The sequence below is a fragment of the Wolffia australiana genome, chromosome 1 (genome assembly GCF_029677425.1).
Source record: "Wolffia australiana isolate 7733 chromosome 1, ASM2967742v1".
Lineage (NCBI taxonomy): Eukaryota > Viridiplantae > Streptophyta > Magnoliopsida > Alismatales > Araceae > Wolffia > Wolffia australiana.
Genome location: NC_135835.1, coordinates 13,858,560 through 13,875,379, shown reverse-complemented (window position 1 = coordinate 13,875,379; position 16,820 = coordinate 13,858,560). Strand labels below are relative to the sequence as shown.

Sequence of the window (16,820 nt, the reverse complement as noted above, 5' to 3'; positions counted from 1 at the left end):
CTTCAAATGGAGACGTCTTGATGAATGCGTGGAAAGAGGTGTCATAATTGTATTCGGCTCAATGGAGCCATTGGGCTCATCTCTTTGGGTTTTCTGAAGAGAAACAAAATAAGTAGCAATACATTCCCCTGTTGGTAACCTCGGTTTGTCCATCCGTTTAAGGATGGTAAGAAGAACTGAACTTCAAATGTGTTCCCTCCATCAGAGATGGAGAGAACACATTTGAGCTAACTTGTGAATAGACTCCATCAGAGATGATTGAATTCGGTACCCTATGTAGTTTCACAATTTCTTTAACAAATAATTCTGCAATATCTCTGACTGAAAAAGGATGCTTCACAGCAAAATAATGTGCATACTTGCTTAATCTATCCACAGTGACCATAATCGAATTAAACCCATAAGAGTTTGGTAGACTTAAACGATCTGCATCAAATTGGTAAGAAAAGATCAAGAAAAGCAACTTACAGATGCAATGTCACAATTCCACAGACAGATCCCACTTCAGAATTCCCTGTTGACGCCGATCCCTCCAGTAGCTAGCTCCCCTTGTTGGTATGAACGCCCTCAGAAGACTCTAGCCGCATACAGCTGGTCTCTCCAAGATCTCCCCACACCCTTCATGAAGTCTAACTGACCACAGGTGCCTTTCTTGGAGGTCTCACCCCTTATTTATAGGCATCCTTTATTCTCCTACCACTCCCAGGCAAGACTGGGAGTTAGTAGCCACGTCAGCATCACGTGGGCCATCAGGTCCCCTGGTGCCTATTGGCTGGTCAACATTCTTTATTTGGCTCGCCCTTCTTTTCCTCCTCTCATATATTCTAATGGGAACCGTATCATAGACCTTCAATGAAATCTATTGTAATGTCTTCCCATATTTGATTTGGGATGGGTAACGGTTGCAATAATCTTGCTGGGGACAAAGTAGATAGTTTGTGTTGTTGACAGACAAGGCACTGGTTAACTTACTTCTTTATTGTCTTCTTCGTGCCTCTCCAAAATACTTGCTGGGAAATACGTTTGTACGTCCTTTGGTACCCTTCATGTCCCCCCATATTGGAGTCATGGAACTCTCGTAGGACAAAGGGAATCAAAGTAGATTCTGCAGTTAACATAATGCGATTTCTGTTGAAGAGGAGGCCCTGATTTATGGAGTAATTTGGGTGATCAGACGGAGTAGTTGTTAAGGATGCCTTGATTCTTGCCAACTTTGGATCGGCTGAAATTTCTTGATCAATAATGTTTTTATCTAACCAATGAATAACTGTTATGGAATAGCAACTTCCATCATATGCATCTGATATGGAGCAGGAGAGTGCATCTGCTACATCATTTATTTTTCCCTTCTTGTAATGAATTTCAAATTAGAATCCCAGCAGTTCAGACAGCCATTTATGATAATGCAGTGGAATTTCCTTCTGGTCTGATAAGAATCTCAAACTAAACTGATCGGTGTGAAAATGTAGAATTTTGAAACATTAACTAATGCTTCCATTTCTTTACTGCCCAGACCACAGCAATTAATTCTCTCTCATATGCGGATTTGAATTTGGAATGTTGGGATAATACCTGGCTAAAATATTCAATAAGGAGAGATTTTTCCAGCAACACTGCTTCCAAAGCTTGCCCAGATGCATCTGTCTCTACTGAAAAAGGCAATGAGATATCGGGTAGTTGAAGTATGGAGGTAGTTGTCAACACCAGCTCAGAGTTTTAAAAGCCTTTTCTGAGTCCTCTGACCATTTGAACGAGTTTTTCTTGAGCAGAGTCGTAAGAGATTGTGCCAATGCTGCACAACCAGAAACAAATCTTCTGCAATAAACTGACGATCATAAGAATCATCTTAATTGTTTGAGGGTGGTAGGAGTTTTCCACTGATATTGATATGATTCCGCGGCGAGTATATGAATGCAAATGCAGGCCCAAGTACAGAGGAGAAGCCCAGCCCGTTAACGAAGGAGTTGAAGAGTCTGCCAACCAGCGGGTTAGGGCAGACAGCGCTTAATCGGTACTCTACCCGCTTTCTTCCCTTGCCTCCGGCCCTCCCTCCTCTCCCTCTGGTCGTTCTCACCCTCTCTCCGCTTGCAGGTCTCGACCATCAGCCAGCCGCGGCCATCTCACGACGTCATCATCGTCTACCCTCCTCTCCCTCATCTCTGTTCTTCCCGTCTCTATTCCAGTGTTATCTTCCCTTTCCCGTCCCGAACCCCAGTTGTGAACCCTTGTGGTGATAATTGACTTCTGTTCTCAAGTGAAGATCGATATGTTGAGTGGGAACGTATCAATTGGTATCAGAGCCAGCCACCTCATCTCACCCCAGCATGGACGGCCCCGCGGAGTCCCCTCCGAAGCTCAACTCGGACGATATCATTAACAGGGCAGTCGCGGCCGCCATTGACCGCGTTGTTTCTCCCTTGTCCGAACGGATGAGCGACATCCAAGACCAGATGCGAACACTCCAGCTCTCGTTCCAGCAACACCTTTCCTCTGCGCCTATGATGCCCTCCGGTGCCTTTCCTCTCCCGTCAGAACCAATGCCGGAGTCAGACCTTGTCGCCCCAGACTCACTCACAGACGCAGAGGATGCCGAAGGGCTGCCATCAGCGCATCATCCACCAGATCCTAGATTTCTGTAGGATCAGTTGATATACCTGCCGCTGATATCACATGTCCCAAATATTGGATGGTGGTACGGCCAAACTGACATTTCTCGGGTTTAATGTGAAGATGATTGTTGGCCAGTATTTCGAAGACTTTGGCTAAATGCTTTTCATGCATCAAATAATGCTTGAAGTATATCAAGATATCATCAAAAAATACTAGGACAAATCGTCTGAGGTGAACTTTGAAGAGAGAGTTCATGAGAGATTGAAATGTAGCAGGGGCATTTGATAATCCGAAAGGTATTACATTGGAAATCGATTCAGTATAGTCAGTATGTTGAGTGCTCAAAAGTCTATACCTAATCTATGGCCTCTGTCTTTCTTTTCAACAAGCAATGCTGGCCTAGAGAAACAGCTGTTGGATGATTTACTGACGTGCATATCAAGCAGCTCTTGTGTAAGATTCTCCAAAATATTTTTATGAGCATCTGAATACCGATATGGTGTAATGTTGACTGTTGAGACCCTGGAAGTAAATGGATCTTATGATCACATTCCCCAGAGGGTGGTAGGGTCTTTGGTTTTTGGAAAACCACTGGAAAGGAATCTTTAAGCTGTCGAATGTAAAATTCAGGGTAAAGGAATATACCTCTGATGTTGACATTAGATGCTTCCTATTGATCCAGTCCGTTTTCTCTATTGATTTCACCCACTCAATATGTGCCTGTTCATTTTCTTTTTTTTTTTTTTTAGTTATGTGCCTGTTCGTTTTCAAACCTAGAGAAGAGGAACCCATTCAGCTCAGGGTCAGCTTGTATAGTAAGAATTTGATCTTGCCACATTATTTTCACCATCAGGTGATTGTAGTTACAGTGGAACCATTCTAGTGTCCGTAGCTATGGTACACCTAGAATGATGTCCACATTACCCAGCATAAATGGGATCAGATTGTGCTCAAAGAAGTCCCTTACATTTTTTAGGAACGAAGTGTAGTCTGTGTGATTCCTCTTTTAAAGAGATGAGATGAGGTTTCCATTCGTAATAAATTAATTATCATACCATTTGAGAAAGTGGTGCACATCATCAAGGTAGATCTATGATTCTAGCCTCTCCAAAAAGCACATGAGACTCACTGAAGTGTGGGATTAGGCGGGAGATGGAGACACTATATATAAAAAGTTGAGGCCATCAAGAAAGTATCTTCAATCATTAACAGAATTGGCAGGTGCGAGCTGGACCTTGTTGATTCTCCAACCCCGAGAGGAGGCCTATTTGGTAGAATCCTGGCAAGGACAAGGTCTTGTCCACAGAATCTATTGAATTCTCAATTTCTTCTCCTGATCCCACACTTCAGTGAAAACTATATTGATTCATAGTTCTTTTTCTGGAAGTTTTTTTTTCTCCAGATTACTTGATTCGAAGGATATTCAACATTACAAATTTTTTTCCTTTTTTTTTCTCAAAAAGAAGGATATTCAACAAACATAATGGCATGATGAAGTCTTTAACTAGTCCGAGTATGAAAATAAATGGACAATGAGAACACATAAGAGGTAGCACAATAAATTGACCAACTGAGAACGAGACACACTTTTCAGTAGCTGTGGCAGTCAGCCCAACAAACGGTACACATGGAAGAACACTGCGCAGGGTGTGTATCCTTTTATACTCCTTTCTGCACAAATGACAATATGTCAACAAAAAAGGAAACATCTAATAACATTATACAATAAGAAAAGTTAATGAACCTGAAATCGTGTCCCCATTCTGATATACAGTGTGCCTCGTCTACAGCCAGCAAAGAAATACCAGACGCCAGAAGTTTTTTCCAGAAGCTACAAAAGGGAAGTGTAAGGAGAAAATATCGCATGGTTCAGAAAGCTCAGAATCATAACATATTGCGCATTCACAATAATATAACATCCGTGAGAAGGTTGAGTTTCTCGAATAGTTTACTTTTTGGCTTTTAAAAATTAATAATTTTACCTTTGATGTATTAAACACGCCAAAATTACAGTAGATCGCACAATTTTAGTGACTTAGTTGCTTTAATTAGAAAAAGAGCTTGGGATATTAAACAAAATGTAGTGCGTCAGAAACTTCACTGAACTATTTTCATATAAGCACAAGTATGCTTAAAGATGACACTACCAAAATTGTCATCGATTAAACTTTTCGTTTGGAGATTATTAACTAAGGTTCACTAGGATCTATGCTTTTCGGAAATATTATACTGATCACAATTCAGAAACCATCAATTCGTTATAAAATCTTGGATTATGTTCATTAGATTGAAAAAAAAAATCCCTCCAGAAAACTATTTCCCAGATATTCCTCAAGCTATCTAAACTTACTTCGCATCATCATACAAATAGATTTGGAGATCATTGACATGAGATGTGGAAATTTAAACCATAAGATTAAAGACAACAGAAAATGTCCACAGATAATAAGGTAAAAACTCGTTGAATTTAAGATGATCCCCCTAGAAGTAAAAATGCTTTTCTTTCAATAACCCCACTGGGAATTGCAGTTAGCTTGATGAGAAGAGTACCTTTCATTAAGAGACAAACTCTTTTCTGGGGTCATGTATAAAAGATGAAGTTTTCCACTTTCAGCATTGTAATGGGCAGCTTGGTCAGTTTGTGAGCTTCCCAGATATTTTGCTCTAATGCCTCGCTGCTTCAGGCTCATAACCTAATAATGAAGTGTATTAGTTCAAATTGTTCCGTTAAAGCACAAACCATGATCAGAGGACATACCTGATCTTGCATCAAAGAAATCAGGGGGCTAATCACGACACCTGTCTTTCCTCTAACCAGTGGAGGTATCTGATAGCTTTGAAAGCAAAAAAAGACAGAATGTTGGCATTTACTATTAAACAGCAAAATAAGCAAATCCATGTACAAATTGCACCACAAAATTGGCAAATGAGCAAACGAAACACCACCCAGGCCAGTGCTACGATGATAGATCAGATATTTGAATGGATAAGTCTTCAATACCGTTCAAGGCCATTTTATTGTGTAAACTCTTTATTTTTTTAGTTTTATTTATTCTACTGTTTATTTATACTCATATTTTGATACGCTCCTCTGGAGAATGAACTCGAATAGAGCAGATCTGAGACAAGAATTCTGAGAATTTCCAGAAATAGATGAATCCTCCAAGGGCAGAAGAATTCAAGATGAGCAAATAACAGCAAGAGAAGAAGAGTAACAGAAGATTGGTACAAGAGCAACCAAAGACTAGCTTTATTGTCAACAATGGTGCCACTCCAGGGCATTCACCTACAAAGCTTCACCAAGAAACCTTGATGTGGAGAACAAACATAACATGAAGAGGAAGAAACAAGAAACCTTGAACTTCATTATTTTGCACAGTATCCCCTACCGTATATATATAAGGTTACAATGTGTGCCCTAATTGGGCAGTCTAAATAAATACATTTACACGATACCCAAGAGGGTATGTGCGCAAATAAGAGAGAAGATAAAGGCATGAAAATAAAGGTATTTGACTGACCTATTGACCTACTCTCCCTCTGGACTGGGAGGATCGCCCGAGCTCCAGCCCCCAGTCACCCTGGCAACTGGCCTCCAGGAAAAGGTTTCTCCATTTCCGGTCTATTTCACCTTTATTAATGGACAGATGCTCCAGCCTATTGCCCTCTCTTTTTCATATGCTGTTTGACTCAGCATGTGTACGTCTAGCATGCATCCTCAGGTATTTTCTGGGTAGGGTTCAGAACTCCATTTATTGTACAAATGTCCTTCTGTGGATTCACATATTATAACTCTTGCGATCTGCCATTTTGAGCCGCCCAATGTTTCGCTCTCCAGTGCCTCGGGTCAGCTCTTGTGAAGCTAGGCTTTACCAAACCAAAAACCTCACGTGTTTACTTGTGATAGCTGGTTTACATACCAGCCAATATAAATAAGTGGGTTTGGCTCACTTCTCTTAAGTCACTTATACTGATTAGGTTCCTTTGAGAACCTATAATAATGTGACAAGAAGATGCCGAACAGCATGCACATGTGGTCTGAACGGCATGTGAGAATTCGAATAAAGCTTGCTAGGAAGCTCTGCCTATGAATAAGGTTCGAGGGAGGACAGAAGACCATGGGAATTTCAATATTGTCAGTTGGTTGCAGGCGGGAGATTCTCATGTTCCTGTTCTTGACGAGGAAAGGCTGCTCTGGCTCAGTCCTTCATCCTATAGCGGAAACGTTGATCCAACCCTTTCTCATCTATTAGTATCGGTTCCCTATTCTTCCTCTTGGTCATTTCTTCATTTGGGACATCAGCAGATAAAACAATTCTTGTGGTGTTAGAGTTCTGATAGATCTAACGAAACTTAGATTGCATTCCACAGATAAGGTTCACAATGCGAACAACACTTCCACGGGGATATCGTAATGGACGAGAGTACACAAGAAATGACAGTGAATAACAGAGATGGCAGATGTAGATGAGACGGAAGAATGACAGAATAGCGTATCTGGTGACGGGCAGATCTGGTGTCTGCTTAGGCCGGATCGAGAGCAGCAACGGAGTATCTCCGGGCGTCTTCTTGAAGAATAACTCCGTGTCCCTCTCTCGCCAAGACTGGCCCCTTTATTTATAGCCTCCTCCCGCCAGCTTCAAGCCACCTTTTTCCCGCCTATTATTCAAATACCCACACGTGTGGGTCAGTCCGCACGTGTGGAGTTGTCAGCTCTCCTTCACTTTGAATGATATGTCCTCAGAAGATGTTTATCATGTGGACACTTTTATTTTTGGCAAATTATAGAAGTTACATTCTCTTGAATTTGCGTGGATTCTAGGTTCTTCATTTGGGAGTCTTAACATGTAATTACTAAGGAGAATAGTGACTTAATCGTTGAGGCACATGGGTCATCAATGTTGCCCACTCAAGCCACATTTAAGAACGTGTGGGTCTACTGACAGCACATGGCCCACATACATAGAGAAGAAAATAAAACAAGGGAAATGAACGCTGTCTAACAATTACACAGATCCACTTCATGCCTATAAAGTGGGCTTGGTTAAAAAATGGATGAGGTGTTTTGTCTTGATCCGTAAGAGTGTGTCATCAATGGCCTGCAACTACAACATGAGAAGTTGTCATCGTATCAGAGCTATGAAAATCTAAATACCAGTTGGATACAGTTCTCTCTTTGGATACCAACAAGAGAGCCCGATAAGTTGGGTCACTTGCCGGATCTCACACGTGGGAACACAGCCCATGGAGATCCTATAAATAACTGAAGCAGAGAAGAGGCGGGAATCAGACCTTTTTCAAGATTCTGTTATTTAGAGGGGAGCTTTGGCTGAGGGCTGGGAGAGGGAGTACCCTGCGACCAGAAAAAGGGGACAGGATCACCATTACTCTCTCAAAATCTCAGAATATCTTACTTCTCCTCTACTTCTTGTTCTTGTTCTATATGAGACTATCTTCCGTTTGGTTTCATTGTTTGCCTGATGGACTCCTGGATTCATCCGTATATGACTTCTTGATTTTGCCAAATTAATAATGGAGAGTATCTCCTTGAGAATCTAATTGAGATTCTATTTCTACTAGGACACATGTTGGTATCATCTTGTCACACAGGAGATCCATGTGAGAACTGGGTAAAGCCTTAGTGACATGATCCAGAGTCACATCTATGAGCGGAACAGCTCCCAGCAGATGAGACTGAAGCTTCTATTCGGCAGGAAGAGGGATTCAAGAAGGGAGAAAACGATAGGCTAAACTATTAACATACTACACCTCTAAAATGAACATCAGACCATTGATTATTCTGTGCCCCCTACATGGAGGGGGCTGTCCCTTTTAAAGGGAAACAAAAAAATAAAATAAAAAATACACAAAATGTCCAAAACACTGCCCCCCCCCCATCACCAGCTTGCTCTCAAGGTGGTTTGTCATTATCCACAAAGATTGTCTCCATGTTGAGGTCTGAATTTTCATCCTCCTGGGAATTGATGGAATTGATCATAGGGGATACTGGCAAGATGTACATTGGTTGGATGAATGGGCCGCACAGGAGATAATGGACCATTTATCCCCCAAATATCCCATTGACTAGAAGACGGTGGGGATCGCCCATCCTGATACCGGTATCGGATTACGGTATTGGGACGGATGCTTACTGGATACCGAAAATCAAATTTTCGGTATCAATTTTTTTGGATATCCAGATATCAGATATCAATATCGGCTATCGGTTGCTACAGTACCGATATCCGATATCGGTATCCGTCTCGATGTCGTCATCCGCCTCCGTCTCTCGGGGAGGATGACGATATCAAATATCGGATGTGGATATCGGATTTCAATATCCAACTTTGAAAGATTGTTTAAATTTTTTTTTTTTTTGAGGAAAATAGAGAGAGTCCCCCAGAATAGGGATCCCCCGTTGCCATTGATATAATGACATAGAAAATCAAGTCATGCATTACAAGGGGGACGAAATCAGGGGGCCACAGCCACCTCTCTTCCAAAAATTTGCCAATCCCCTAGCGTCGTGCAGAATAGCATCGACGGAGGGAGGCCTCCCCTTGAAGATGACTTCATTTCGGTGTAGCCATATCGCCCAAAGGTGGGCGAAGATCCGTTGCCACTCCGGCTCCCGGCGGAACAGCCCACCACTGATGGAGTTCCAAAAGTCCTCTTCAGTAGCGGGGTCAACGCTACCTACCCCGGCCGCCTGCCACACAGCCTGGGCCGTCGGGCATCGGAAGAACAGGTGGCCACAGTCTTCCACCGCCCGAGCATAGGACACATTCGCAGTATTCCCGGTACCAGCGTTGACGGAACTGTCGCCACCAGTCTACGCCGCAAGAGAAGCCAGCCGAAGATTTTCACCTTCAGTGGGATTCGCCGCCCACAGTATTCGACTTCGGGTATGAGGAGCGGTCTGCTGGACTCCTGTCCCCGCAGAATGCGGTATGCAGTTTTGGCCGAAAACTGGCTCTCGCCCCTTCTTGCGGCTGCAAAGAGGCAATCAATCGCTGTAACTGGAGGAAGTCTTCCATTCGTTGCTCGGAAAGATGGGCAGGTAATGTTGGGCACCACGCATTGTCCCACATCCCCGAACCGGGGCACTGGGGCGGGCGAGACCATATAATCTGGGAATAGGTCTCGCAGGCCCAAGACCGGTCCAATCGTCAACCAGAACCGAAGGCTGGTTCCATCCCTAGCTTCGGCCGAAAGAGAGGCTGAGCCTTGGCGAAGACCCCTCAGCCCCCTGATGAAAGCGGAGTCCTCGGAGGGTGTAGCCCATTGCTCCCAGTCCATTCCCTTCCGTAGCTGTCGTGGCAGGACCGCCGTGACCTGATCTGATGGAGGCTGCATCAGTCGACGTACCCATTTGATCAGCAGAGCCATGTTGGTGTGCTGAATGTGCCTGACACCGAGGCCTCCTGACGTGGGGAGACATACAGTGTCCCAGCTGACAAGGGCCACGCCCCTCGATTCCCCTTGACTGGGCCCGCTCCAAAAAAATCGCCGCATGCAGCTTTCAAGCCTTCTACGAACGCTCACCGGCATCCTGAAGACTGACATGAAGTGTAGAGGAATCGCGGCTAGCACAGCCTTCACCAAGACCAGTCGCCCTCCTCGAGACAAGAGACGAGCTCGCCAGCCTCCCAGCCGCTGTTCAACCCTCTCCACCACCGGTTGCCATTCCCGTGCTCCAACTCGGCCATCAGTGAGAGGCAGGCCCAAATACCGAATGGGCAGGGAGCCAATCGGCGTATATAGAAGTTGGGAGCACTGACACAAATCTTCTGGAGATAGCCCGATACCGACGAGTGTAGACTTGGCCCTATTCAGTTTGAGTCCAGAGAAATCGGAGAAGATGTCCAGCAAGATCGAGAGGTTCTCAGCCTCCTCCACCGATCCCTCGATGAAAAAAGTAGTGTCGTCTGCATACTGAAGGAGTGGGATCCCGCTAGGCCAGCCAGGGGTGTGAAATCCTCTGAGCAGCCCCCTTGCACACAACCGTTCCGAGCACCGCGTCAAGGTATCCGCCGCCAATATAAATAAAAGCGGGGCCAGTGGACATCCTTGCCGGATACCCCTTTGGGGGTGGATCCAGCCCCCTTGAGGTCGGCCATTGACTAGGACTGCAAAAGTGCTGGTCGCTACGCAGAGCTTCATCCATTGCACCCAAACCTCTGGGAAACCACGCTTGCGCAATACATTCCAGAGATATCGCCAGTCAAGCGTATCATATGCCTTGGCAAAGTCCACCTTCCACATAAATCCGGAGGTGCCTGTTCGCCTCCAGGCCGCAAGAATTTCCTCTGCCACAACCACACTCTCCACCATGTGTCTACCCGGGACAAAAGCAGATTGAAGAGGGCTCACTACGTAGCCGATTACCTCGCGGAGTCTGTTGGCAAGTACCTTGGCGATGATCAGGTATATCGAATTGGAGAGAGCGATGGGCCTGAACTCTCCCACTTGTTCAGCTCCCGGACATTTTGGGATAAGCACGATATAAGCTTTGTTCAGCCGGTCCATCTCGCAGGTACCATTCCGGAATTCCTCCAAAGTCGCCATGACCTCCGGACCCACCATATCCCAGCACTCCTTGTAGAAGAAAATTGGCATGCCATCCGGTCCCGGAGCCCCTTCAGCATTCAACCCACGAATGGCCAGCTGAGCCTCTTCAGTTGAGAAAGGCTCGATTAGCTTAGTTCGTTGCTCTTCCGAGATCCTGGGTGCGTCGGCTCCAGACCACTTCCATTTGTTACGCGGTCTCCGACGGTAGAAAGCCCGAAAATGGTTAGCTCGGGCACGTCCAACCTCCGTCTGGCCGCTGACCACTGTCCCCTCCACCCGTAAATGGTTGATCTTGTTCATTCTTCGTCTCCCACTTGCTGCTTGATGGAAGAAGCGGGTATTTGCATCCCCTGCCGCCAGCCAAAGCTGCCGTGATCGCTGTCGCCAATCCATTTCAGTCTTTAAATCCTCCTCAGCCACTACGTCCCGATGGGCTTGACGCGTCGCCAACTCCTCCGCTGATAAAGGCCGGCTATCCTCCTCTGTGTCCCATCGTTGTATCTCCGCAAGAGCAGCGTCCCTGGTTTGGTTCTGGTCCTCGCGAATCTTCCGGCGGAAGTCGATGAGGTGTCGGCGGAGCCCTGTCAGCTTAGTAGCCAGCCGTGCCGACGTTGATCCGATAGCAGGAACGGTACCCCACCACTCGGCAACTCGCCTCTTGAAGCCCTCCTCTCGTAACCAGGAACGATCTAGCTTGAAATAGGGGGGCTTTGCAGTTCCTGTTTGTGCCTGCCAGGAAATAGGAGTATGATCAGAAATAGGGCGGGGTCGGGACGTGACCTCTGCGAGCGGAAACATCTCCAGCAGCGCGATGGAGCATAGGAATCGATCGAGCCGAGAGCGCGCCAGAGGGCCTGCTGCGCTTCGCCAGGTGAATCGTTGGTCCGAGGGCCCCGTTTCTTGAAATCCACAGTTGGCCAGTAGGTTCCTGAACTCCGCCGAACCTGGGTCCATCCCCCCCAAGCCATTCGGCCTGTCCTCGGCCGCCACAGTCACATTGAAATCACCACCAATGAGAATCGGGAGCTCCTGGAATTTGTGGGCAAAGGCGTAAATATCTTCCCACAGTTCCCCTCTTCGCGAGGCCGGTGGTCCGTAGGCCGAGGCCACCACCCATGTCCGCCCGTCCTCACGGTTGGACAAACAGGCCGCAACCACATGCCGCCCTTTCCACTCCTCCAGCTTATCAAAGTCCTCCGCCCTCCAAGCCACTGCAATACCCCCTGATCGGCCAATTGCATCACCGGTTACGTGTGCTCCATCACCCCGGCCGAGGGCGCCCACACTTGGGGTAGATCCTGCTCTAACATAGTCTCTTGGATGCACACCACCTTTGCCCCCATTCATTGATATATCTTCCCACTACTCGCCTTCGCTGCCACGGAGGCCTCGCACGCCCATGAGAGGCAATTCATGGGGAGGCTACCGTGGCGCCTCTACTGTCGGCCATCATAGCTCCTGCTGCCTCCGCAATCATTCTCGCCTTGGGATGTTCAACACGTTCTGGCGCTGTCCCCTGGGAGCTGGGCTCAGCCGCGATAGGGGCAGCTGGGAGGTGGCCCTCTGCCTGCCATGACACCTTCCCTTGTTGCTTGAGTCCATGCTTCTCTCCCCTCCGATGATTCATTCTTGGCTGCTTGCTCAGGAGTTGCATCGCGCATTGTCGGAGGATTGCGCCCCAAATTTTGAATGAGCGAAGAAACGCTCTCGGAGCCAATCGTGGAAAGCGCCGCAGACTTTTGCCTCCACTCTGTTCGGCCTGCCTGAGGCCCTAAGGTTCCCCTGGTGGACCGTCCGTCCCCTTCGATGCCTGTGGGAGGGTTCCCAACCATCACAAAGTTGGCCGATCGAGGAAGAGGAGGCGGTGGGACCACCAAGAGCTGGACAACCGGGGCCCCTGGGGCCGCCTCGCATAAAACTGATCGAGGGAGCATGCCGACGTTGTGGGGTTCCACTTCAAGCACTGTGATTAGAGGGTCTCCGCTCTCCAGCCCGGTGGATATAATCCGGCAAAGGCGAGCAAATTTTCGCACCATATGGGCTGCGTGTTCCACTGAGCGATATTCGAACGGAATGCCATGAGCCTCCACCAAGATCGTACCGTTCTTTATCTTGCATCCCCTGTCTGTCTTTTTGACTCCCCGCCATTTGACTGTTCCTTGCGCCGGCATCTGCTGGTGCCATCCACAGATGTTTTCTCTTGCTGCCCGAGACAATCTTCTAAGTAGGAATTGTTTCTCGTCCACCATTTGGAGTTCCACCTGAAAAAGCGGGGCATAGTGTTCCGCCAAACCTGCTTGAACTGCCTCCAATGTCGGAGCGCCTCCTTGAACCTCCCCGATGAGAGAGTTGACTCTGAACTCCGCGAAACTTCTCGAGTCAGCACGGCTTCCCAGCTTTAGGTTCATTGGGCACTCGGATCGGCGGTGACCTGTGCGTCGGCATTGGCGGCAGATTACTGGATCTCTGCAGTCTTTTGCGACATGTCCGCGTCCCAGGCAACGGAAGCAACAGTTCTCGTTGATTTGTTCAAGCCGTCGCTTCTGTTGTGTGGAATGCTCTTCTCGCTGGGCAAATCGGGCTGTCAAAGGGTGCGCACCAGAGCCAGCCCCACGCGTAGCTTCTCGAAAAATGTCTGCAAAAATACTCCGTTTGCCAGCGTCGGCCTCCGACCCCGCACGGCCTGGACTTCGCCGTTTGCCCGCCCGGTCATTTGGTCCGTGGCGCGGGGGGGCCCGCCAGGCCCTACGGCCATAGCTTTGGCTTCTTCGTCGCCTGGGGCTAGGACTCGGGCGTCTTCCACTTCCCATCCCTCTGGAGCCAATGCTAAGTCGGCACACTCTGGCAAGATGCCCCGGCTCGCCACACTCATAACACTTCATTGCCGACCCCACATGTCGCTCCCGAGTATGGCTACCTCCCCCATGAGACATCTCAACCCTCCATCCATTTTTGCCATCAAGCTCACGGATAGCATCAAGAGCATCCCTTCTGTCGGCAAATTCAACAAAAGCATAACCTGGAGGTTTACAGGCCACCCATACACTTCTCAAAGCGCCGTAGGCCCGAAACTTGTCTTCAAGCTCCCTTTTAGTAAAATTGGCGTCCAGGTTTCCAACGTATATCCGTGCCATGTATTTTGCACAATCGCGCCAAAGGAAACCCTCAGCAGATCCTTCACGTCGGCGAGAGGGGTGGAACCCCGCTTCGGGAAAAAAAACGGCCGCCCTGAACCGACCGGCAGCGTCGCCCCCAGTCCTTTCTTTCTTCTTCCTCGGGCGCTAGGGTTTCCGGTTCTCGCTCGAGCTCCCTTCCATGGCAGAGATCTTCATCACCCTGGATGTGGAAGCTGGGTCGGGAGCCGACGGAGAGGCTGGAGGAGGCGAGAGTTTTTGCAGCAGACTGCGGAGGGGGGGCCGTCGGGGTCGGCGACGAGGCAAGTGCCGACGACGAGTGGGCCACCGTCGGGGCCGACGGCGGAGATCGTGCCCGACGGCGGAGATCGTCAAGCTCTGGTGCCGACGATGAGGTCTTCCATCGTCAAGCTCCGGTGCCCACGATTCCTCTCTTTCTGATCGTTCCTAATTCATCTTCGGGTGGTTTTCTAAACGAATATCTCGTCAAGATTGTTTAAAAATATAATTTAACCATCATTGTGCAGCAGTTAGAAAGGTTCAACGTGGGCAAGAGGGTAATTGGAGAGCTTTTTAATTTACAGGTCACGACAATCCACTGGTCTTGTAGACTCAGCATTGCCAAACATCATTAGATAGAAGGCATCATGTGCATTTCCTTCTCCATCCAAGTAAACTTGCCAAAGAGGTCGATATGATTTCAGTTGCTTTCTTAAGGTCCAGAGATTTGATAACCAAGCCATACATAAAAAACCAGTTAATTCCATACTTCCATGCAGGAATCTGTGAGCGTGATACCATATCCAACACCTTTGGTTGACCGAAATTCCAAGGATGCAAGGAGAAGAGAATCGGACTCAATAAGGAAAAGCTCCTGCAGAGCAAAGGAATACAGGTCAGAACTTCTGAAACGAATTTCTTGGTAGTCAGTCTATCTTCCCAGAGATCGAATAAGAACTTTGCAGCGATCGACGGCCAGTGTATTCGTCTCCCTCTGGAGGAAATTGATAGACATTGCCCCCAATTACCCTCGGGCGGAATGGAAAGGATTCTAAAACAAGGGGAAAAAAATTAAATAGTTGAATAGTTGGAAAGCATTATTTCTAGCCAATAGACTTGTTCTTCCGAGAAGAGCGTTCAAAACTCCAACTCGAAAGCATTTGCTTACTTACATGATCCTTGCATTTTCTTCCCTTTTCTTGGGCCACCCCGAGTCAAGCAATCAAAAGTAAAATCAAACCTTGCCTCCCCAACTCCTGAAAGGTTGATTTGTTCATTCTCCTGTCCCAATCCATTCATTTTATCGTTTTCAGTTTCCACTCCTGCTCTAAATCCCGAGTCTTAGATCCAGCTCTATATTCCTCTATAATCCATTAAGACATAAAGTTCATTCGTAATCGTCGCGGGCATGCCTTTTGACACATAAGACCATCTGCTCAAATAAAAAAATGACAACTTTAACGATTAAAGGCAACAAGCTACCACAGGGATTTTCCACTTCCGGTTGCCATTACTACGAGGCCATCTCTTCCGTCAAGGATCTGCTGGATGATCTCCTTCTGGTAGGGCCGAAACTGTGAATGCCCGAAGTATTTCTGCGCACAAGCATCCGAAATCACCAATTCTAGGAGTTACGAAACGCCGAACATTCCGTATAAATGGCGATTGAAACAAGACCAACAGCAAGAAAGCCATCAAGCTCTAAGATTATTACCTTGAGAACAGACTCCATATCCGATAAAATCTTCGAGATCTCCATGAACGCCAAACCTCTCAGAACAAAATCGACGATCGTTAACTGGAGAAATGGGAAGGAAGCAGACTAAGAACACCGCGTCTCTTTTCCCGCCAATTTCTTCCTCGATGTTCAATGTCTTAACTACCCTTCGTCAATTCTAAAATTTCTTTGCCCTAAATTTCAAGTGAAATAGGACCCTGCTACACGGGCAACCGGTTGCCCCAAAGGAATCTTGGGCAACCGGTTGCCTCATTTTTTTTGGCGCTCTTCTTCTTTCGTGCTCTCTCTCGCCCCTTTCACGCTCTTTTTTTTTCCGCTATCCCACGCGCTCTGTTTTTCTTTGCTATCTCTCCTTTTCCCGGGCAACCCGTAATCCCCTCTCTCTCTCTCTCTCTAACTTTACTCTCTCTCTCTCTCTGGGATTCTAAATCTTACAGCAGCAGGGATATCCTCCTCAAGATAGTTGTGAAAATCCCAGTTATACATCTCGACAAGATCAAGTTGCTTCTAGAAGTCCTCTATAGTAGTTGAAAGTCGCTCGTGCAGGTCGAATAGCGGTGGAGAAACAGACCTATGACTCTCTTCAAGGATGCTCACTAACCCCCGGCTAAGCTCTCCAATCTGACTCGAAAGGGCAGAATTCTGACCAGCTTCCAAAAGTCTAGAAATCTTAACATGGACATCCTCAAAGCATCGAGACAGTTGGGCGTCTTCCAATAATTTTGACATTTGGTCAAAGAATTTGTCTGATATCTCCCTCAGTTGAC

At 47.0% G+C, this 16,820-nt stretch overlaps 2 protein-coding genes across 2 annotated transcripts; both read right to left on the bottom strand.

Annotated features, from left to right (window-relative positions):
- Positions 1 to 4,013: 4,013 nt before the first annotated feature.
- LOC144702420 (uncharacterized) lies at positions 4,014 to 16,316 on the bottom strand. The gene is made up of 6 exons (XM_078574494.1): positions 16,030 to 16,316; positions 15,798 to 15,910; positions 5,369 to 5,444; positions 5,161 to 5,303; positions 4,355 to 4,441; positions 4,014 to 4,281 (listed from the first exon to the last, which is right to left on the bottom strand). The coding sequence occupies exons 1-6, from the start codon at positions 16,072 to 16,074 to the stop codon at positions 4,014 to 4,016; spliced, it is 732 nt and encodes a 243-aa protein (XP_078430620.1). The 5' UTR covers positions 16,075 to 16,316.
- Positions 12,711 to 14,560, bottom strand: LOC144717078 (uncharacterized). The gene is made up of 2 exons (XM_078592405.1): positions 14,420 to 14,560; positions 12,711 to 14,356 (listed from the first exon to the last, which is right to left on the bottom strand). Exon 2 carries the CDS (start codon positions 14,313 to 14,315, stop codon positions 12,711 to 12,713), a length of 1,605 nt encoding a protein of 534 aa, XP_078448531.1. The 5' UTR covers positions 14,316 to 14,356; positions 14,420 to 14,560.
- Positions 16,317 to 16,820: the final 504 nt, after the last annotated feature.